Source organism: Patella vulgata, chromosome 7 (genome assembly GCF_932274485.2).
Source record: "Patella vulgata chromosome 7, xgPatVulg1.2, whole genome shotgun sequence".
NCBI lineage: Eukaryota > Metazoa > Mollusca > Gastropoda > Patellidae > Patella > Patella vulgata.
In genome coordinates, this window is record NC_065885.2 from 20,727,983 (window position 1) to 20,752,597 (window position 24,615).

At 32.1% G+C, this 24,615-nt stretch overlaps 1 protein-coding gene across 3 annotated transcripts; it reads right to left on the reverse strand.

Annotated features, from left to right (window-relative positions):
* Positions 1 to 855: 855 nt before the first annotated feature.
* LOC126827466 (ubiquitin carboxyl-terminal hydrolase 48) lies at positions 856 to 24,591 on the reverse strand. 3 transcript variants are annotated; one of them, XM_050556817.1, is made up of 28 exons: positions 24,519 to 24,591; positions 23,816 to 23,967; positions 22,950 to 23,067; positions 22,426 to 22,558; positions 21,725 to 21,800; positions 21,241 to 21,298; positions 20,742 to 20,857; positions 20,164 to 20,272; positions 18,228 to 18,444; positions 16,931 to 17,113; positions 16,644 to 16,748; positions 15,694 to 15,809; positions 15,386 to 15,470; positions 14,970 to 15,072; positions 14,717 to 14,765; positions 14,335 to 14,381; positions 13,273 to 13,389; positions 12,651 to 12,784; positions 11,844 to 11,915; positions 10,321 to 10,445; positions 9,400 to 9,578; positions 8,802 to 8,909; positions 8,510 to 8,628; positions 6,807 to 6,952; positions 5,492 to 5,644; positions 4,657 to 4,782; positions 4,144 to 4,192; positions 856 to 3,472 (listed from the first exon to the last, which is right to left on the reverse strand). In XM_050556817.1, exons 2-28 carry the CDS (start codon positions 23,947 to 23,949, stop codon positions 3,417 to 3,419), a joined length of 3,033 nt encoding a protein of 1,010 aa, XP_050412774.1. In that variant the 5' UTR covers positions 23,950 to 23,967; positions 24,519 to 24,591; the 3' UTR covers positions 856 to 3,416. The 3 variants fall into 3 exon arrangements, with proteins under 3 accessions (XP_050412774.1, XP_050412775.1, XP_050412777.1); XM_050556818.1 differs by lacking the exon at positions 24,519 to 24,591 and adding an exon at positions 24,283 to 24,402; XM_050556820.2 differs by lacking the exons at positions 14,335 to 14,381; positions 14,717 to 14,765; positions 14,970 to 15,072; ... (11 more) ...; positions 23,816 to 23,967; positions 24,519 to 24,591 and adding an exon at positions 13,564 to 13,700.
* Positions 24,592 to 24,615: the final 24 nt, after the last annotated feature.

Below are 24,615 nucleotides of genomic sequence, written 5' to 3' on the forward strand. Positions count from 1 at the left end.
GTCGGTACAGTGATTTCCATTCCATTACTGAGACAAATTGCCTAAATGATACATTGCTGTTCATTGTTGACTCCGGATGTCTCTCTATTTGAGTTCTGCAAATGCTATAGGGAAGGATATGACATAACATTAAAAGAGTCGAAAGTTAAGTTTCTGAGTGTTGAATAACACACTTTATCCCTTTATTCCAGTCTGCCAGCTATAAATGGATACCACAGGAATAATGGCTGTACGATTACACAAATTACTCTTGTGCTACATAGGTAGCTTCCTCTCTAAAATGTACCTGTATCCGAGATTCCAAGATTATACATGTTGGTATCTGATTGAACATTCTGGAATTGAATACAATACGATTTTGACCAATATCACTATAATTGATACAATAGAGTTGCAATTCACCAAATCTATTATCAGGACTGACCAACAGTAACAGTATTTAATGCCATGTCATTTCGCTTAGAGAAATGGGGTTTAACCTCCACTTGACACAAACTAGGTCATTTTGGGACGAACATATGGTTTAATTTTATTTCAATAATTCACTAGCGCGTAGGGGTCTTAAGAAGTGGGAGGAAACCGGTGTAGCCAGAAAAAACCCACGAGTTTGGACAGGCGACCCTACCCCTTGTCACGTACCGGGGGATTCAAAACCACGCCAGTTGACTCAATGACAGGCTTTATGATACAGTGCGCAAATGCTAACCATTCGGCCATCCAACCCCGCATATCGCTTAGTGGTTTGAAGTAAAGTGCTTTATAAATGTCCACATTAAACTTTCACCTTTCTCATCTCAGATAAAATTTAATATAGCTGCATGCAAGTATATCTTAGAATAAAATAAAAACAATCCATATTCCTTGTCCTTTTATTTTATGTTATTTTGACGAAATTTTACTAGCATCAGATTTACAGTTTGCAACTTATTACATCATTTTACAGGCATATATTTGTCAAAAACCACATCACTTTAAATTGAGTTGTATGTCACAAAATTCTTGAAATGAAAGACAAAGATGTGCAGTAGATTTTTATTAATTGCTACTTGATTCTAAAATTTTAAGTAATTGCTACTGGATTCTAAAATTTGACTTACTGATTGGGTACATTTTACTAGAGTACATTCTGAAATGTGGTGTGGAGCAGGGCTTTTACTCTTAAAATTATTCCAGCTTGTTTTTTGACATATTACGTTTAGTTCTGATTAGCAAGATATTTATTTTAAATATACCAGAAGAGAATATCTCCAAGAACATGATTTTGAGATATGGCCTTCAAACATTTGAAAGCTTGTTGTAAATTAGGATAGGGATATATCTATTTAGAATTTTGTCCCTTTATTTGTTTTGGGCTTATACTTTAATATTATAACAAAATTGGGCTATTTTCGTCAATAAAAGTGTAAAATATTCAAATTAAATGGCTATTCAATTCTGGCAAGAAAAGTATTGAATATTCTTGGCTGATATCCAATTAAATTTAAATGGTTTTATCTGTGTAACAAAGCTCTTTATACACAAAATCAACTGAAACAACATGATATTATGTTAGGCATGTCCTCCATTTTGCTAAAGGGATGTCACTCTTAATAGTGCAAAACAGTCCAGCCAGAAGTGAATATGTGTCACATAACCAGCTCTGGCATCAGTATTTTAGTGCTAAAAGTGACCATGTGCCAGATATCCACTTCTTTCCAAAACCTTTTTATGATGGTAGACTTTAATCAAAAACAGACAGTGCATTTTATGCATTTTGAATGGCTGTAGGACATAACACAAAAGTAAAAAAAAGTAAACAAAATCAGAAAAATTGGAGATATTCACTTTTGGTTCTAAGCCCTTGATATGTTTCCCTGTAATTACTTTGTCCTAAGGTTAGAGGTAAAAATCCTGATTTAATCATTTATTTTTTTGTCTGATTTTAGTACTCATATCACCGGGGCATTTGAACCCTGTCAAACTGGTTACAATGAAATATTTTACTCCACAAACAATTTAAACTTAAAGTAAACCCAGATGAAATTGTTTTATTAAAGAATTAAATAAATTTCCATACTGGTATCAATTATCACTAAATTCTTCTAATTCATAAACAAATTGAAACTACCCTTCAATATTGAAAAACTAAAACCAATATTAAAAAGTACATGTAATAAAGAAATGAAATCTGCCTGTATCCTATACATTAAAGTTTAAACTTCAGGTATTTTAATTAATTATGCTTTAAAAATAAAAAAATAAAAATAAACTCTGTATTTAAAGTCTCTGTCATTGAATGATACAAATTTCTATCATGCATAATAAATCTTTCATATATATACAATCTTCATTACAACACATATTTACGCTAAACCCCATATCATTTCATTTCACAACATTGATTTAGGGGTCCTCAGAGTATAACAAGACCCTTATATTACTTATCAGAGATTCGCTATAAAATTAATGATGTTGGGACTTTGATGGACTACACAAATGCTGACAGAATTGACACAGGAACAACGCATGAATAAAATTCACATTCAGAAGCACAAATATTTAAGAAACAAACTATGTGGGCAGGGAATCATTATCGGTCTTGTAAAACCAAGAACATAGTTTCCAATACAACCTAGGCCCCCATAGGCAACATCCATTTTATAGTGTACCATGGTCTAGTTTGATCCGAGTAATTTCAAGCATTTCAACACTCAAACAATAACAAGTGGTTGCCATGCAAGATACGCCCACATTTTTCAAGAGATGGACAGAGAACAGGCTAAAAACATACACCAGGAAGTTATGGTTCGACCAAGTTACAGTCTGATATGCGCAATTATCGAAAGGAACCAAGACCTTTGGGTTATAAACATATATTTTAAGTTTCATCAAAATTGGATACAAATGTGACCTCTAAAGTTAAAAATGTGAATTTCCATACAATCAGGGGCCATATGTGCCAATATCGAAAGGAATCGAGATCTTTGGGATATAAGCCTATATTTCAAGTTTCGTCAAAATTGGATAATAATTGTGACATGTAGAGTGTCAACAAACAAAATGTGGATGGACAGATGTCCAGACGAACAGGGGCAACGACAATATACATCCACATGAAAATGTGGGCATATAATAAAAGTGTATGTGAATTATATTTTAGCTCACAGCTTTAACAGCTAGTGTTAATCACCAATATATGCTAAGAGTTTTAAACAAGATTTACTATATTATATTTCTATCTACAAGGCTTCAACAATAATGCTAACAATTGGGGAACCACAGACTAGACACTAATATATTGCCTTAATTGAGCCCTGCCTTATAACAACGAAAACTATTGTGAGGCAATATTAATAATAATATATGAAAAGTTTGTAATAACTAACAACTTCAGCACATGTATATCACATTTTCCTCTAAACATTATTAAGTCCTGATCAACAACTGCTTAGTAAATTTGTTCCTTTAAATCCTTGTTCTTGTCGTGGTGGAGCTGAAAACACAAAATAAAATATCATGAATAATAAAGATGCATTATTAGAGCATCAAATACAATAGCACAGCAAAATGAAAAGTGGCATCAGGTGTTCTAGAAAGAGTAAATATCTTCTGTCTCATGGTTACTGATAAATATTATGCTCAATGATGTCAAGTATGGCATGTAATATACATGTACAGAGGAGAAATATTCTCAGTCTTCTGTGAATCATCATCCGATTGTCTAAAGGAGATTGAACCCATGAATGAAAGTCTTGTCTATATATATCCGGACAAAAATAGACTTGGTCAGTTTAATTTATACATATAAACGTCATCTTTACATTTATCAATAAAAGATTAATGAAAGCTGTGCCGATGTTCCGGCAATTAAGTTCAGAGGATAGACCAACCATTTCCAGAATATAAGGCATGTAGACTAGAATGCGGCCATACTGTATGTTAATTGTTTTCATTACATCTGTATATCCAATATCTATTAACTGATAAATCAGTGGTATCAATCCTGTTTTAAACTTACAATATCTATTAACTGATAAATCAGTTGTATCAATCCTGTTTTAAACTTACAATATCTATTAACTGATAAATGAGTGGTATCGATCCCGTTTTAAACTTACAATATCTATTAATATCTATTAGTTTTAAACTAATTACAGAACAAACCTGACATTAAATCTTCTATAACTGTTGACTCCTCATTCGGTTCATCAACCTAAAATACACCATTAAGACAGCATCAAGATTATTATCATTATTATTATAAAGATTCATGTAGCGCTTACATTCCACAAAAGTCGAACTCTTAAGTGCTTCACAAAAGATCACTTTAAATTAATATGTCTAACAAACAATCATTTACCACAATAAAACACAAAGAAATATTTGGCAACGGAAAGACAATAACTGATACAAACATGCTGACAAATTTGAAATGAATAGAAACTATATATCATCTGTATTCATTAGCAAAAACATGCTGACAAATTTGAAACGAATAGAAACTATTTATCATCTGTATTCATTAGCAAAAACTATCCTATAAGGTCAGTAGTTTATTACTTTGATATAAACATTCAGTTTAACTATGATATCCCAAAATCTGATTCCGCATTGCGATCACATGATTTATCCAGGTAAAACCATCCAAACAACTATATCTGACCTCCTTTCTCTTACCTTTAATAATATACTACAAGCTGGATAAAGCTTTAATTCTTGTAATGTCGACGCATTATCTTGGAGTAATCTTCCATCTATCCATAAATTCTGATCAAATGGCGGGACGGAAAACAAATTCATTATCTGTGGAAAAATAAAAATTCACTTGTTTTAATAATGACATTTTAACATTTAGACACAGTGTTAGTTTATTAAAGTAGTAATTCCTGTTATTTTTAACTTGTGTGCCAGGCATGTATTAATAAATCAATAAAAAAAACAAATAAAAAAGACAAAATCTGTCAGACACCAGAGTGATTGTACATGGTAAAACTTAGATATACACTTGATAATTATTTGCATTCTTGAAAAGATAGATTGCCAGGCAATAACACACATGTCTGGCGGCATCTAGAGATGACAAATGCCTGAATCAGACGTTTCGTTGAGTCCTTATCGATGTATTTCCTAATTTGGCGGATATTTCGTATTTGAAAGTAAGCAGTTCTGCACATGTGTTTCTAAATTAAATTGTGAGTCAAATACAACACCAAGGTTTCGCGCGCTTGTCTTGGGATTGATTGTTGAGTCACATACAGTTAGTTGAAACTGTTCTAATTTTGCACGTGATGATTTTGGACATATTATTATAAATTCAGTCTTGTTTTCATTGAGTTTCAAGAGATGACTGGTCATCCAGCACTTAATATCTTCAATACATCTTGAAAATGAATTGAAAACATTTTGGTTATATTCCCATTTATATCTAATTCATTGTCTATTCATATAAAAAGAGCATCGGAAATCCTAACAAACATCTCACATACACTCATGTTTATTAACCATACTTTACCTTGACTTTAAGATCTTTAAGCGTCATGTCAGATGATACAATCACTTCTTTCTCCCCTCGTAGTTTTCTACGTCTTTGACTCTTTCTTCGAGAAAAATCAAAATCGAAATCTATCTTCTGTATCTTATCAGGTGGTTCTTCAACTTCATTTGTCTAAAATAAAATCAAGTTTCAAATAAGTAAACCTAATCAAAATTAAATTGCAATTTTGATTATCTTTCCTCATTTGAACGTTTCAATGCTAACATTGTATATCAAAAACAAAATCAAAATTAACCGAAATCAGATTTAATCATATTGTATACAGGTAAATTTTGTCTCAATGGGGAGTGAATAAGAATAGAGATTCTGAGATGGGACACATCATTTTCTTCTAATTTCAGAAAAGCTATCATTTATCTCATTTATCAAGCAAACAGGACGAGAAACTTCTAGAAGAAGAAATAGTGGACAATGGAACTTAATGCTACGTTCCCACTGTCATGCGATGCATTACAATAGGATTGTTCCTATTGAGTCCACGATCTGGTATGTGTAGATACATTCGGATACGTTTCAATACAATTGACACGATTGCTACGACTGACCTCAATATATGATAAGACCTGATAGGATCACCACGATTAAAACCACGATTTCAATCGTAGCACGAATTGTGATAGTGGGAACCTAGCACAAGACAATGAAATGAAAATGAAATGAGTCTAAAATTTAGACTCTAAATCCTACATTTCTGTACAAACTGGGCCATGCACTCTGGCATAAGGAAAACTTTGTCAGAACTACAGTAAATGCTTTTTAAATGCCAGGTCCTGCCCCAATTGAAAGTAGGCTAGTAAATTCTGAGGAACTTTCTCTGGCAAAACATGGGACTGAACTCAGAACCTCCTCGTTTTTGAACTGGCACCATACTTACTGAGATAGCTCCATCACGTCATCAGAAGAAAGAGAGATTTGCAGATTTGGACAAATATTAAAATGATGCCTAAATGAAATGAAATGTGGTTTAAAGTCCTACTGTTCTGCACCGACTGGGGTATTGAAGACTGGCATATACCATACATTGTGCTATGAAGGAAATTTTGCCTGGACAGTGGCACTACAACCTATTTCGATATCAAACTCCAGCTGCTAAGGGATCTTTTACATGCATGCCAATGTGTACAGGGGACCTTGGTTTTTCATACCATCCGAAAGATGTCCTGTACCACTGATAAGGGGGAACCACGCCGGAAATCCCAATGAACTTCCTTGGGATCGAACACAGGTTAGTGAGCCAATATCTTACTCCCTCAAAATGATGTTATTTACTCACCTGTATATGAGTATTATTGGTTCCATTATTAACTGGTAATGTTGTGTTTTTATGGTTTTTATATACATATATTACACTATTTACAAATATATATCTCTTCTTCTCTTCTTCTAATAATCTCATTGATTGACATTCTTTACACACCACTAAAAATAGAAAAAATAAAAATAGCCTTGCAGTATTGATAAAAACATATAAAAAATATAAAAATATCTTTATAATGTAGGTAAAAATATCTGTATATTGTATGTAATAATAATATCTGTTGTATGTAAAAATATCCATATATTTCTCATGAAAGGGGCATTATGGGAGGTGACAGTTCTCGCTATAATAGTTAAAAAATAGATAACATAAATAGAATATGCTGAAAATTTTAGTCAAATTGCTCCTCTAAAACGAGATACTAGCTTTTGAATTTTAGGCTAGCCTCAATCATCGATAATATAAAAAATAAAGTCTCAATTATCCATTTTTATGTTTAATCACACATCACAAAATGTACTACAATCCACTTAAAGCGAGAATTTCATATATTCTAAGAAAATCAAAACATAATTATTTTATGTCTTTTGCTCAATAGGTTATCAACTCACTATTATACGATCATAGGCATTATTTCCCACACTTAAAAATCATTGACAAAGGAAATAATAACACAATTACCTCCCTTGTTTTCCTATTCCTCCATGGAATAGCTATCTTCAAACATTTGAATTTGAAGTTGAAAATGATATTTTTGCCAATTTCTCAACTGGCAATAGTGAATTATAGGATTAATAGGATTATTCTTTAACAAGGTAGGACTGTTTATAGATACCATCTTTTTTAAGGCTTTATTTTAATAAATTTTCGGGTGTTCGATCCCTGCATTGGCCGAGAAAGTTCATCCAGATTTTCCGGTGTGGTTCTCCCTTGTCAGTGATGCAGGACGGAGGGGCTGACAAGGAAAGTTGTCTAGTCGTTCGGATGGGACGAAAAATCAAGGTCCCGTGTACACATTGGCGTGCACGTAAAAGATCCCTTGGCAGTTGGAATTCGGTATAAGAGTAGGCCGTAGTGCCGCTGTCCGGGCAAAATTTCCCTCATAACACACTGTATGGGGTATGCCCGTCTTCATTAGCCCAGGTTAGGAGCAGAACAGTAGGACGTTAAACTCCATTTCATTTCATTTCATTTAATAAATTTTAAAATATAACTTAAAAATATGAAATTTTAACTTTCCTATCGCAGGCTAGCGATGGCATCTAGAGTTGATTATGGTCTGGATAAGTCAATTAATGTCTAATTAATAATCTAGATAAAGAAATACCTGCAATAGGCAGATTTAGCTCTTTCACAGTGTATGTTTAAGTAAAATATCCTTATATATCCCGTAAAAAATATCTTAATAATGTAGGTAAAATATCCTTATATTGTAAGTAAAAATATATTAATACTGAAGGCAAAAATATCCTTTTTTTATATATAGTAGGTAGAATTTCCCTGTATTTTGAGTAAAAATATCTTTATATTGTATGTAAAAATATCCATATCCTTCTCATTAAGTAAAATATCCTTATATTTTCGGTAATAACAATCTTTCATTTCAACCAAAAACATCCTTACATTTCAACCAAAAACAATAAAATACTCTTATATTTATGCAAAATTAGTTTTTTACTAGTGTGACTGATCAATGAATGTATAATATAACAACTTACCTGGAATAGTCAATGTTTGTATTTCACCAGTTTCTTCTGTATATCTAACAATATTTATATCTACATCACAGCTTGTATATTTACATAACTTCTCCCATTCACTAGGCCATAATAAAACACTACAACAGAAATACAACTTTTATTGGCAGTTGAACATGCATTTATTACAAGACAGGTAATTTTGAAACTAACATATCTTAGGACAGAACTCATGATTTAAAGTAAACATGTTAGACAACCTAGCGACCCAACTTGATCTTAATAATAATAAAATCATTGTAAAGAAACTTACATTTCCGAATGATCATCTAGTTGTTCAGGTGATAAAATCAGCAGATTATGTTGACATAGTAACAGTTTATTATTCACATTAGTTACAGCAGGACTTCTACCACTATCTCTGTAAATACAAAATAATGGTCGATATATTTACAGAAAATTAACGTAGTTAATTTTGTATTATACCATTGAAAATTCTAACACAAAGAAAGAGCAAATTATATCTTTGGATTATCTTTTAATATTGAAAGATACCAATCTGTATTAAAAAACTAAACAACACTTCATTAAATCTAATATTTTTCATCCAAATCAAAAATCATTCAGAGTAAGCAAAAGAGGATTACATCTGATTAAAATGCTTGCTTGTCAGACAAGGTAACATACATCCACCGACAGATTTATCAACTGTGTTACAATAGGATTCTTCATTTTTTTATTTTGTATTACAGTTTTGGGAGTAGGGGTCTGTATTTGGAAAGAGTTGAATAATATCAATAATAAGTCCAGGATAGTAACTCTGATAATCACTCCAAATACAGGTCAATATTCATGGGCTAATTAAGATATAGGCATATAAAAAAAGAATTGTAAAAAAAAGGAGAACCAACTTGATGTATTTTCTCCATTCATCTACGAACGTCTGACTGACGACATACAGCTCTAGATTAGATAAATCATCTAACACAGGGCGTTTACGATCTAAATATAGATCTAATAAATCAGATTTCTGTTGATCTACGCATCTCTTCTTCTGTAACTTTAATTCACATTTCTCTACATTTAAAGCCTGAAAATAGGAGAGAGATAAAATAGGACCTTAGGACCTTGAGAAAATAGGACCTTGTGAAAACAAGATGGGATATTAATAAAATAGGACATTGATAAAATAGGACATTGATAAAATAGGACATTAATAAAATAGGATATTGATGAAATAGGACATTGATAAAATAGGACATTAATAAAATAGGATATTGATGAAATAGGACATTGATAAAATAGGACATTAATAAAATAGGACATTGATAAAATATGACTGAGATAAAATCTAATTTTACACAAACATTGGCCTACAGTACTTGGCCTCGAAAAAACGGAGCATTCATTGTAGCCTGTTTTTTTTTCAAAATTTTTCTTTATTATGACATAAAGTTACATTCAATAACTTTTACTAGATTTAGAGTGAAATCATTGAACAAACCTTAGAATGTTAATGAAATAGCTTCTACTAAAGTAAATACAAAAATGGACAAAGCAACAATATTACCGCAATTATATCGTCAACTTCACTGAAAAATGTCACCTGAATAAGTGGTCTTCTTGAATGAAAATTTTAATTAAGAAAACAATATTTTGGTCATTCCATACAGGAGCTTAGCTTAAAATGAATTATAAGCTTGGAATCTGCAGTTAAAATTATATTTTTCAATAATAATTAATATTTGCACTCCTCAAATTTGGACTTGCGCAGCATTGCACACAAGCATGCAATACCAATTCTTGTTACAGTGGTAAATAATACACCATACCTCACATTGTTGGCAGATGGCATCATTAATATGGAATTGTTGAGAATACGGAAAGTAAGAATATAAAATCTTCCAAACATCTTCTGGGACTAATCGACGACAAGTTTCATCAGGAGTCAGATTATCTACAAAATATAAAGATCAAATTTTATAAATACCATAAATAAATTACACAGTGTTTAAATCATGCTGTCATGGAAGTTACAACAACTGTTTATCCATGCCACCAAGAAGTCACGCATGTATTTATTTTCCACAGTACGAGTATTTAAATTTGACACAAACTTCACATTTTAAATGAAATGACAGGACCCCCTTGTTCTTCAAAAGATAACCATATATCAGGTTTATACTTGCGAAATCTTATCATACCCATTTGTACAATGTTGCTGTTTTCAGAATTATTAGAATTAGAAAAATGTCATTTAGCGAGATGACTTTGACCCTAAACCCTAGTCTCACCTTTTATAGAATTATCAGTTGCAATGCATGGCTATCAAATTATCGGTAGATGAAGATCTAAATGGGATCCCTACATGTATCCTACATGTTTTTTGACAAAAGATGTTATTTTTGGTAAAGTTGTTATAAAGTTGGGCTGTAATACAAATGCTGGGTTGATTTACAGTCTGCTAGAAACCGGAAGTCTCGCTCTTGTGTGAAATGTTTTTAAGTATCGAATAAGCTGACAAAATTTTGTTGCACTATCCTAATAATAATAGTAACAAGGAATCACTGACTGGGATGATCAAGACATCAATTTTCCGGATGTTTACATTAGAGGCATAATAATAATGATTTACATTTCTTCAAAATTTTGTTACGGACAAATTGACAGGCCCAATAGAGTTTGTGCCTGACATGGCGTAAAATTGTTATGGAACAAAGTCCATGTCCGGCTGCTTGTGTCCAGGCTTGTTTATAGTCTTCTTTTTCTACATCAATCACACTAATAAAGAGGGTCATATGCCATGCACTTTCAAATAGTATAGCATGATGATGGGTCAACCCTTGTGGACCAATTTAATTAATCTCAATTTCAAACAGAGAAATTGACAATATTATGTTCTTTTCACATGGGGGGATCACGTGGCTAAGTGGGTAAGACACTGGCTCGGTAGCCTGGAGGTCGGGTGTTCGATCCCTGCGTTGGCCGAGAAAGTGCATCCAGATTTTCCGGCGTGGTTTCCCTTTGTCAGTGATGCAGGACGGAGGGCCTGACAAGGACAGCTGTCTAGTCGTTTGGATGGGACAAAAAACCGAGGTACCATGTACACATTGGCGTGAACGTAAAAGATCCCTTGGCAGTTGGAATTTGACATAAGAGTAGGCCGTAGCACCGCTGCCCGGGCAAAATTTCCCTCATAGCACACTGTATGGCGTATGCTCGTCTTCATTAGCCCAGTTTAGGAGCAGAACAGTAGGACGTTAAACCCCATTTCATTTCATTTCTTTTCAAAGATTTGTCAAATGTGATGGTCACTGAGGAGATATTTTATAAAGTGAAAGTAAAGGATACATACCATGTAAATCACAGAGTAAATCTGTATTAAATATAAAACTAGATTCAGCTTGATCTTCTGCCTCTGTACTTCCTGAAATAGAAACATTAAAACATTTTAAATTATAAAATAAATAAATATGTTTACATTGGGCATTATAACCCTGTTTAAACTTGGTCGCTAAGGTACCATGCTGCGATAAATTTCAAGAAATTACCCTATAATAACCAGTCTCGGGACCGTACCAGGCACGCAAAATGTGAAACACTTCACAGAAAAGTTAATTTCAGTCCCTATGCAAATTACGGGGATGAAGCCAATTATTGTGGTTGATTTAGTTTTGGGCAGCCATTTTGACAGAACTGATGACAGAATTGTCAAAGTTCACAAGAAAAAAGGTCAGGGTTCATTTGGCGCATGTGCAGTAATCCATACTGAGTATCGTTCTTAGACTGGATAGCGTCTACACTACGAAAATTTAACCGTGCCATACCTGGCACTGTGCCGAGACCACCTCACTTTGGTGAGCCAAATCAGTACAGTACGATTATGTTTGACCCATTTAAACTACCAAAAAATTAACCGTGTCCCTTAAAATTTGTAATGTAAATGAGGTTTATGTCAACTATTTGGATTCCAATCAAAAATATCTTTTTACATGAATTCTTTCCCTGCTACAGATATGAATTCTACTCAGAATAATTAATTTTATCTCTATTGTTCTCTTCGAAATCTTTTATAACCTAGATATCCCGCTACTTGTAGAACTTCAAAACATAATATAAGCCATGCATACATTTTCTTGAGAGGAGATAACAGATTACATACCATTTATTTCTTCAGGCTGTTCATCAGGAGAGGGACTAGATTGTGATGTTCTATTACTACCATTCTCTAATCTATCTAAAGCTAATTTCTTCCAACTTCTTAAAGATGATTTACCAACCCAATACCATGAAAGACTAATATAAAAATAAGTGACAATTGGGATATTACCAAGACTTTGATGATGGAGATCAGATAAAACAGCAAATGTCTGGCCTGGGAAATGAGGCTTCCCCATTTATGGCTATTGCCAATTTATATAAATATGATAAAGCACACAATTATTGAATTCAGTCTAATTCAATCATCCCTATACACATTCAAATCATGTAAAATCATAAACAATATTTTACTAATCACTTAAAGACTTTCAAGGCGCTGCTGCTCTTTTAAAAGTTCAAAAGTTCCAGGGGTAGTATAATATATGTTTATAACAAGTCTATTTTCAGACTAACATACCAAACTTTAACCATTAAGGACAAGGATCAGCAAGGCAGTCTTCATGGAATAAATAATATACATGTTTTCAAAATAAAGTAACTCACCATTTTTTTCAAATTAATATGTTGTACAAAAATTACAAGTTTTTGTGATATCAACAGAAAATTAAATTAAATTCACCTACCTATTGTTTATATTCTTCAAACCAGTTGTAATTTTTTGATCATCGGAAGCCATTTTTATTTTAAGTCGTATCACATGACATCTCTGTTGTACACACTGTCTACATAAACCTTTATCTCTGTAAAATAACACAATTAATTTACACTACATATCCTTTGAATGAAGTTCTGTTCATAAGAACTGGTTTCTGAACCCATGATATGAATTACCTCTTATTATTGTAGAACTCTTAAGTTTAAAAATGTTTTTGTTTAAGAATGCAAATCAAACACCAAAATGTGAAGAAATTTACCATATGAAAAAGGTTCAGTTGTTTAGAGATGACTACCAAATACAGTTCATCATGGTTATGGAACTCTTTTAAAGTGCTTGACTATAATTTTTTTTATTGAGAGACCTGATCATTGCAACATTTTCTTACTCACTGCTACAACAGAAAAACGAATGTAGAGTGGAAAGTTGTCACTACGCACATATCTACATATTAGATAAGTTTATCAAGCTCAATAAAGTGTGGTATTTTTTACTTGTGACTAGAATAAATCGACCATGGGTTGTCTCATATTTATCCTTTTGTCACCATAGTGTTCACAATGTGCAACAAAGTGAAACCACGGCCATAACTCAAGAAGAAATTAATTGAAATTGTTGAATTTCAATAGGATTCTTCCTCTCACTAATGTAAACAACATACATTATAAAACTTTCAAAACAGTGTAGTCTGTAGAGTGTTCACAAGAAATTGTGGACGACTGACAGACGGAAGGACACAATGCAATGCAGGGTGACAATATACATTTCCATGTAGGCGTATAACCAGTTTTATATATTGAAATATGTCTTGGATTTCTATTTTAAAGTAATGTTGATTGGTCTGAGAAACTAACTTAGAAGAGTGCCTACATGTTTGGGAGGGGCTAAAAACATACTGAGTTTCTATATACACATTGAACATAAATTAAATCCTGAATTTAAATCTTTTAGATGATGTATTCCTGATATAATCTAGTTACAATAAAAATCTTTAATGCTACTTGTGGGTTAAAAACAATATATATATTACCTTTTTAATCGCGGTCCACCACCATACAGCGTATATAAACTATTGGCCTAAAATAAAGTCAGATAAACATACAGAATTCATAGTCTTAAGTCACATTAAGGCAATAGAATTCAAAATAAATAAATTTTATATTCTTTTAATAAGAAACATTCAGAGATTATTATTTAGAAACTGGACTAATAGATTAAATCAGGGAATATGGTACACAGATATTTTTTATTCTTCAGGAATATTTGCGTATGAAGACAATTCAAAATAGTCAACATGATCCTCAATGTTTGTGTAGTACATTAGGCATTTGATCCAAGAATATGTCAAAAACATTGTAAAATCATAAGAGGTATAATGACCCAATATCCATGTAAATAAAAAAAATACTTACCCCTATACTACTGACACATTTCATTTTATGAACTGATTCTGGGTCTAACCTTACAAAAAAGATAAATAAAAAATAGATAACTGGGCTATATATATATATATATATATAAACCTGAAATATTAAATATAGGATGATAGTCCTCCCCAGTAAAAGGTTTAGATAATTGGAAAGATCAAACAATCAGTGAAAACAGGTGGAGATGGAGAAGGTGCAAGAAGGTCATAGTTTAACATGTATTTAAATAGAAACTTACTGTTTATGTGGACATAATAAAGATGTATTATCTATAGCAGGAGCTTTACTTGGTAAATTTAACCATTTTATCAACCAATCAACACTTATCCATTCCATTTCATCTGCAAAAAATATTTTCAAAGCAAACTATCTTAAAAATCAAGGCTCTTTTCCAGTATCTGTAACAAGAAGAGTATCATTTTTGCATAGAAATTAGCACATTTAAATGTATAAATTAAAAAAAAATTAATTAATAAAGGCAACTGTCGTTAATTGAAGTGTTTAAATCTATAGAAAATAATGACATATTCAAAATGATCGATTTTATAATATTTTTGTTACAATCCATGAACTCTAAAAGTTCAGATCTAAACAATACAAAATGTTATTAAATGTAATTGTCAAGTGGTAACTTCTGATTGAAAGCAGTATTACCTATATTGTTTAAATCAGTAGATAATGTTCTATAAATAGATTGTACTTCTGTTTGTTCAGCTTTACCATTCTCTATATTCTGTTGCTATCAAAATAAACATATATCCACCTAAACAAATGTTTTCTTATAAACCTTCCCAGAAGTATTAACATGTCAAAAGGAACTATTAAGACACTCATTTTTCAATGAAAATGTTTTTAAAATAATCATTATCTTAATCAAGCTCTTTGTTCCACAGATTTTAGGAAAATGACAACATGTTTAACCATTAGATAAAACCTGTCTACGGTTCTGTATTTATACATACCCTAGATGAGAGAATCTCTGCAATCCATTTATTAAAGTTTTCATTATCCTTAGCTACGTAATCTTTAACAACCGGTGGTAATAAATTAAACTCATTTATATTTTCTATCACTTCTTCTACAAATAAAATAGAGTGTATTATATTATTTATTTCATATTTAGTTCAAATATAAAATATGATGATTGTTTTTTTAAGATATCTAGATCGAGCTATTCTTAGCTCATGAAACAACGGGAAACAACATTAAAGAGCGAAACATTATACGATTATTTTTTTTTCTTTTTATGAATATTGATATTGTTACATAGTTCCAACATCCTATCATATAGTTGTGTTCCTAACAAATATATATCAAAAGATAAATTAGGAATCTAAACTACTCTTAAAAAGTTGACATCTGTGTGTACACAATCACCTCATAACTTCAAAGGCTATGAGGTAAAATTAGAGTGTGCAACTTGATTTAGCATGGAGTCAAATTATCTCGGTTTCATATAACCTACTTTAACCAATTTGCATAATTTCTTCTAGAAAATATGGCTACAGTTTTATATTTTTATATTGCAAACTTATGTCACAGATATGGATCATAAACATAAAAGTGCAAAGAGAATTAATATGAATAACTGCGTAAATGACAGTGACTAACACTAAATAGAAAACAGAAAAGACAACAGGTCCACAGTTTATACCAGAACAATTACATGTTGATAATAATGGAGAGCGCTTCGTTTAATGCCCGGCCAAGTGGTGAATTTCAACACCATTGAACAATCGTTGTATATTACTTCATTTAACTTTAAAAAGAGAACTCCACTATTCACTTCCCCACAGAAAAATTTGATTAGTTAAGGTAACAGCTTTCACAATGCTCTAAGACACCTAGACTTTCCAGACACGTCTCAAATTTATGATAAATATGCAAAGCATATTGTTAAAAAAAAAGTGACCTGTTTTATTTTGTTGTTGTCTACTGTAGACTAACATATAGGCATTTTTAGATGTATGACATCCTTTTGTTACTTTAGGTACCTTCTGTTCTTTACCAGGTAATTCTGTCAAAATAAAATCAGGAATTAATCAACAAGTAAAAGAATTAACAACAGACAATCAAAAAGACCATCAACTATATTGATGACTACTCAAATCACAACTCTTTGAATCATTTTCATTCAGCATAGAGTTCTTAAAACTGCTCTCTGTAAAGAAAGAAAACCTACAATGATTTCTTACTAACCTTGAATATCTTCCTCAGCACCTAGTTGTAATTTTTTACCCATCATTTTATCAGTTTTTTCATCGTTAAATCTGTACCATGCTGAACCATCTTCTGATAGAATATGAGCTGTGTAATGTCCACTATAAGCACTTGGACCACTATGGATCAATACAGCCTTTAGATAATACAATGATGTATTCTCTGAAAATACATGATAACATTTTAAATAAATTTCAAATTCTAGTCAACTTCATAATTCAAGATTAGTGGCCAAAACAGTGCCTTTTGTCAGACAGTCTGGATCTGAATTGCACAAAATTCGAACTCGACCAATAATTACGGTTGACTCAACCATATCTATGGTGTAACAGCAATATAATTGAACAGTTTTTAAAATCAAATAAAGATTGTGACCACTCGAGGGTCCTCATATTAAAAACATGATTTTTTGTACAATCAGGGCCATAATGCAGGAAGTTACGGTCCAATATGTGGCAATATTGAAATTGTGGTTTAAAGGTGATGTATTTGAATGGTTTTTAAAATCAAATAAAGATTGTGTCCTCATATTAAAAATGTGATTTTTCGTACAATCAGGGGCTATAATGAGATATTTGGGATGTAAACATAATGTCTCAAATTTCACGTACAGGGAACGGCTATGTTGGTCAGTTTCGGTCCGATTTTCACGAAATTCAAACTCAACCATCATTTGAGGATCTACAAGCTAAAAACAAGAACTTTTGTACAATTGGGGGCCATAATCCCGGAAGTTACATTTTGATACATGGAAATATCAAAATGAACCGAGATCTTTGGGATACAAACATAAATTTTAAGTTTCATCAAAAACGGACCAAAAAAAGTGACCTCTTAGCTTAGAGTGTCCACAAGCTAAAAATGTGATTTTTCGGACAATCAGGGGTCATAATCCATGAAGTTACGGTTCGATACATGACAATATCGAAAGGAACCGGGATCTTTGGGATATAAACCTATTTCAAGTTTCGTCAAAATTGGAAAAAAATTGTGACCTGTAAAGTGTTCACAAACAAAATGTGAACGGATGGAAATGTGGGCGCATAAAATTGAAGAATGGGTGACAGCATTATCATGCTGTTACTATAACATTTTGCAACATTCACTTCAAGATTTATTTGTTTCAAGTATTTTGAAAAGGATGCTTTTCTTTGCGTAGGGATATTTCAAGACTGAGACAAAATGCAAGTAAGAATAAGTACAGTCATCTCTAGGCAGTATGAATAGCAATATCACTACTTACAGTATATAACTGAAATAAAATATAACAACAAACCTGGCTGTCCAAGGTATTTACTCATATCAAGACATTCTGGAAACTGTATAAAACTGTTGAGTTTTTTCTTATGTCCTGTTTTTTTATCGAAGACAAATCGTAATAATTGTAGATTTAATACTGGTGGTATTGTATCTAGTTTTATAGCACGGGTAGCATCCTGTTTCTGTAAACAGTATTTACACATATACTGGTTCTCTCCTTCTAAAACTTCTTCCTATGAAATATAATTATTCTCATCTATATTCTAAAACTTTTTTTTACTATAAACTATAATTAAACATGCATTATGCAAGAGCTAAATCTGATTATTGCAAGTCTTAATTTAGGCTTCAGATGTTATAGAAATTATAAATTAGATCTTTATTTAAACAACAAGACCAAAATCAACTCTGTAGACCCACGGATGGCTCGGCTACAGCTCGGATTTAAATAGGATTTCACTAATTGATTAAATCAAATAAGGGGTAACCTGATGAAAATACGTCAGTTAGATCGAGGCTAAATGATAGAGTGTACTTAGCGAGGCCACTGTAAAGCATTTCGGTATGCCATTGAAAACTTTACTTGATAATCGAGATATGTAGGTGGAGTTAACGCCTGTCAATCAAACGATCAGCGAAGGTGAAGACACAATTCGCTACCATTTCTGGGCAAATATTACAACGATGATAACTATGTTCAGAATAAAGTAATTTGATTGAATTTTTCAATATATTCTTCTTTCATCATCTACTTTTGAACTGTTATAGCAAGAATGGCCAACTCTCTATAAAAATCTCCCATAATGTATCTTTAAGTACATGGACGACAAATAATTTCCTAAAAGACCTTGTAACATTAAAGAGAAAGAGATATCGCACGAAAATAAATAGGAAGTTATTATCAAAAATCACTGAAAATCAACAGACATCTTTTAAATATACATTTCAGAAAGGTAGGCTTAAACATACATTATGCAAGAGCTAAATCTGCCTATTGCAGGTCTTTCTTTAGGCCTGAAATGTTATCTTAATTATTAATTAGACATTATTTAACATATCCAGACCATAATCATCTCTCAATATCACCTCCAGCCTGCGATGTTTACTGGATTAGGATACCATTTGCTGCTCCACTTTCATTCTTGATTTAATCATGAAATGGATAATCAAGACTATGTTTTATCGTACCGACTTTAGTAATGATGATCGAGGCTAGACCCAAAATTCAGAGTTGATCAATTTGACTGAAATTTTCAGCAAATTCCCTTTACATTATCTAGTTTTTAACTATTATAGTAAGAACTGCCAGCTCTTTATGTAATCTCCCATAATGTATCTTTAATATTGCAGATTATGAATTGCTGACAAGATTTTTCAACAAAGGGAGATAACTCTGGCATGAATATTGAAAAATGTTGAAATTCAATAGGAATCAAAGAATAAGTTGAGGGTTATTAGTAGTCTCTATTGAGCTAACAAAAATTGTGAACGACATATTGACAGAAATGAAGACAATATACAACCTATAACAATTTGAAAAAGTTATGCAGATTAATGTAGTCCCTAATATACTAAGAAGAAACTTGAACGACAGACTGACAGCAATGACGACAATATACGACCACATTAAATTGTGAATCCTAATAAAAATAGAAAGAGAGGAATCCAAAACCATTTGAATAACATAAAATTTGATGGGATCCAAGTGCTAATTATGAAATATATATAATAAACTGGATACAGTGACACCAGTAGGAGTAGTGGCTAATAACAAATCAATAGTTACTTTTCTTGTGCTTAAAACTTCATTTGTGTAGTTGTGTTCTCTGAGGAAGTAAGTTTTTACACTTCTGAAACATTTAAATGCTATAAAAGATGGTTTTGTGATACCCTTGACTATGTCTTTAACCACATTAAAATGTGAGCAGCATATAAAAATGATGGTACCATACCTGTAGGAAGTTATCTATAGCTTGATGTAAAGTTCTATGACCTTGTATGTTTAAATCTAATTCATAAAATGTAGAACCAGTCTTAGATTCACCTTTACATTTAGTACACCTGAAAAACACAAAAAAAAATTAAACAAATTAATTCTCTAAAAATATCACAATGTTTTTAAATTATTTGACCAAAATAAGACTCCTTCGTATGTTTAAATATTTTTTTTTTTATAAACAATGTTTAAATAGTTCAATCAAGGCAGACATATAATGACAAACCAAACCTAAGTTTATGTTCAGTTCATCACACAAGTTTACTAGATAATCAAATGGCTCACTTCATTTTCGTCCCCCATTATAGAGAGTGAAAAATGTGGTTTAACGTTCACTCAACATAAACTATGTCATTTCGGGACAATGTTATTTTGATAAATCACTTGCGGGTAGATGTCTTACTCTTTAACAGTGGCAGGAAACCCATTCGGTCCCCCGTATTATATAATTCCCAAAAAGTGATGTATTACAGTTGATTAATTCTAATTGGATATGCTAAAGCAATATGTGACTGATCACAATAAAGAACTTACGTGATAACATAATTATAATGTCCACGGAACTGATCCTGTATTATATTTAACTGAGAGGACTTTGACATGGCTTCCTCTAATAAATTCAGGAAAAGTTTCGAAAATTCTTGGGCATCCTGTTAAAACAAAATAAAAACAAGAAAAATCTTCTGATGAAAAAAATAGTTCTGATAGCTTTGAAATTACTTAAATTTAATATCTTGAATTGTAGAAAACATGAGCATAAAACACTAAAAGCTCCATCCAATTTAAAATTTAATTAGACAGTCCAGTTTACTCGGTCAGTGAGCTTATAAGAAGTGGAGGATACAATGTACAGACATCCTAATGCCGCAACCTCTGAATGACAAGTGTGGACCGGACTTCAAAATACCCAATGGATCTGTCAGGCCAAAATTCAATTCTGGGACATTCCAGATATCAGGGACAGTGGGCACCACTTATTAGGGGTACCTGTAAAACAAAATGGATGTACGGATGCAATATTATATATAGTTACCTGTTGTAGGGCTGTATCTAAACCAAGGTGATTTATAAAACTACTTGGATCTATATACCTGAAATCAAATATCACACATTTCAAATACAGCAGCAACTAGGCCTTATAATCTTAGTTGTTCATCAGTTGTCATTACATACAATAGAAGATTGGAAAAGGGTAAAATGAACTGATATCCGAAATCGTATAAAATACCCCCTGAGACGCACTAAATTTTCTTTGATATTGATGTTCTTTCTCCAAGGGTTCTTTGATCATAGTATTCTTACCAAATGTCAACAATTTTAATCAAAAACACACACCCTATGTTTTCTAAATTTTGATATTGAGTACAATATATCCAGCCACTTGGTGGTTCGTCATACTAATGCTGTGATAAAAATTACATTAAAAAGTCAACAAGCAAGGAAGTAATTAATCAAACATAAAATTATAATAATTCTATCTGTATGACAGGTAATATTAAAATTATGACAAGTTTTACCTTTTCTGTGTATATTTCAGTAGAGAAAATATAAGTTGTAATTGGCCACATATTGTAGATGGTGTCCAACTGTCACCTGTAATTATATACATTTATCTCAAATATGAAATGAAATGAGGTTTAACATCCTACTTTTCTGCACTGACTGGGCTAATGAAGACCGGCATATGCCATACAGTGTGCAATTCGGACAATTTTGCCCAGACAGTGGCACTACGGTCTCCTCTGATATCAAATTCCAACTGTAAAGGGTTCTTTTAAGTGCACAGCAACCTCAGGTTTCCGTACCATCCGAACAACTATACATTTTTCCGTGTTCCTGCACCACTGACAAAGGGAAACAATGCCAACACCTGGAGTGAACACAGACCTCCTGGTTAGCGTGCCAGCGTCTTACTCACTGAGCCCTTGTCCCTTCCTCATCTCAAATATTGTAAGGCTAGAATGAATGTTATCTGAAGGGATATGACATAATAAATGTGTAGTCGAATTAATTTGATTCATCACTGTATCTAATAATTGGCTTAAAAGAATGGTTTCTTGTAGTTTTAACATAAAAGTAAGACACTATTTACTAGATAATAACACCATTTTGTTAATCACAGTTAATTATTGTACTGTTTCAAGGCTGGTGTTTGTTACCTGACTTCAACAATGGCTGCTTAATATTCATTCCAATGTCTAGAGTAGGTACAACTTACTTATAATATCCGGTAAATCAGCATCTCTCCATCTAAATATAGCCTGTCTAACACAATGATTGTGATACCATAGTTGTAAAAACGTATTAACATAACATGTATTACCAAGATTCTTTAATCCAACATATGAATCCTAGAAAATAGAAAAATATTCATTCAATTCAAATACATTTTTCAACGATAACAGGGTCTTCTAAAATCTTAACACAAAGAGCTTTTCATGAGCTGCTATCAGAAAAAAAAAATACTGCAAGAGTCCCGAGTGTTTACTTGTTGCAACTAGTGAAACACTCTGAATATTTTTTATATTCTTACTAAGAAGGCATAAAAATTAAGAACATTTTGAAAAAACAGATGAACAGTACAAGGACACTTAAAGAGTTGAAAATGCAGATCATAGGTTTATCACCGATATGCAATCAAATGTTCATTCCTATGATTAATGTAAATTAAGTAAAGATAATCCAGTTTAAGCCTTCTACCAATTACAATGTTCTAAAGTGTCCATTAAAAGATATTCTCACCTTTTCTCTTTTCTCAAGTTCTGGGTCAAAGTCTGTGAATTTTCGTACATTAAGTTCTCCTAACCACTGTTTCTCCCCTATACCATTTAAGCACAACGGATTTCCACGACAATTTCTCCTGATGTAAAATAGACGGTTATGTAATTTAAAAGAAGAAATTTCTAATCTCCTTAAAGATGCAGTATGTAAGATTTAGATAATTACATATAATTAGATAATTGTTATAATAGATAATTCAAAATTTCATTCAAATTACTTTATTCTGAGCTAAGTTATCACTGTTTGAAGTTTTGACAAGATGTGGTATATCATATTTCAATCCATTTAAATATCTGCCATCAAATGGTCTATGGATTTGGTTATAGGTTTATCATGTGAATAAATAATAATTTATATAACATCTAAAGCCAAAATAAAAAATTGCAATAGGCAGATTTAGCTCCAGCATCTCTAATAAACTCTTGAGTAATTATCAGATTTTTTAGGTTTCTTCAACTCATTAACGTAAACATACATATCTTTTGGATCTTACGTATGTACTGCAGCAGTGGTGCAAAATATCGTGATCACAAAGTGTTATTGAAGATATGTAAGTAAAATTAAGATTTGAAAACTAAAAAAACAACAAATTTCCAGCATTTCCAAACATAATTAATCTTTCTAGAGTACATGTAGTCAGTAGGATTTCCGTGGTCTATATGCGCAAGCGAATTGTGTAAATAAAATTGAACCATGTGTTAGTCCCGAAATGACTAGTTTGTGTCGAGTGGACGTTAAACCCTATTTCTCTCTCTCTCTCTCTGTAGTCTGTACAGACATATTTATATGTAAGACTAAATTTAAATATTTTGAAATTAACCACATACTTGCAAGCGCCTTGACTACATGGTTTTAGGTTTAATCTGTATGCTGTTTTTATATGTTCATTAGTTACTTGATCTGGTTCTGTTGTGTCAGCCCATTTCCATGCTTCTTTATCCAGTTGTAGTTTGGGTGGCATTCTTGTTCTTGATCATTCCTGTATAATAACCAAACTTATTCAAAACATCTAGACTAATCACAAAATGATGGTACAAACAATACTGTTTTAATTTTCTAACCATCTAACATTTAACAACACAATTTGCCAAGTTTTTCGATTAGAAATGATATGGGTTTAACGTCCTACTATGTTATGAGGGAAAGTTTGCACAGACAACTATGTATTGCTATGGCCTACAGAATTCCATTTCAGGCGGATATAAAAAAAAAATCCTTGATAATTTAGTATAGTAATTGCCATAACATTATTGAAACACCCAGTACTAAACTTAAAAGTGACAATCAGACAGACCTTGCGTCTTGTGGATTTCTCTTCATTCACTTTGAATTTTGTTTCGTTCGTAGTGTAGGCCAGTGTCATGAGTATCGATAGATTCAGACATTAGATTAGGCTAGTTCATTCCAAAACAAAATGACAAATGTCATTTTCGACCTTTATTTTTCGTGTATCATCTTATCGGGATATCTGATTAGACCGATTTTAAAATGGACAGACTGTAATGTGTTCTATTGATAACTAATACAAACCAAACTTCAACAAAAATACTAATTTAATTTGACATCGTTTCTATTCGGCGCTAAAACAAAAGTTGGACCGAATAAATTTTACATGATGTAAATTAAT

Coding starts and splice junctions, on each gene's coding strand:
- LOC126827466 (XM_050556817.1), bottom strand. CDS start 23,949: ATGCCACCCAAACTACAACTGGATAAAGAAGCATGGAAATGGGCTGAC. Junction 22,559..22,949: donor AACTTGAGAAAAGAGAAAAG/GTGAGAATATCT, acceptor TCTATTTTCTAG/GATTCATATGTTGGATTAAA. Junction 4,193..4,656: donor CTTGTAGTATATTATTAAAG/GTAAGAGAAAGG, acceptor GGTGTATTTTAG/GTTGATGAACCGAATGAGGA.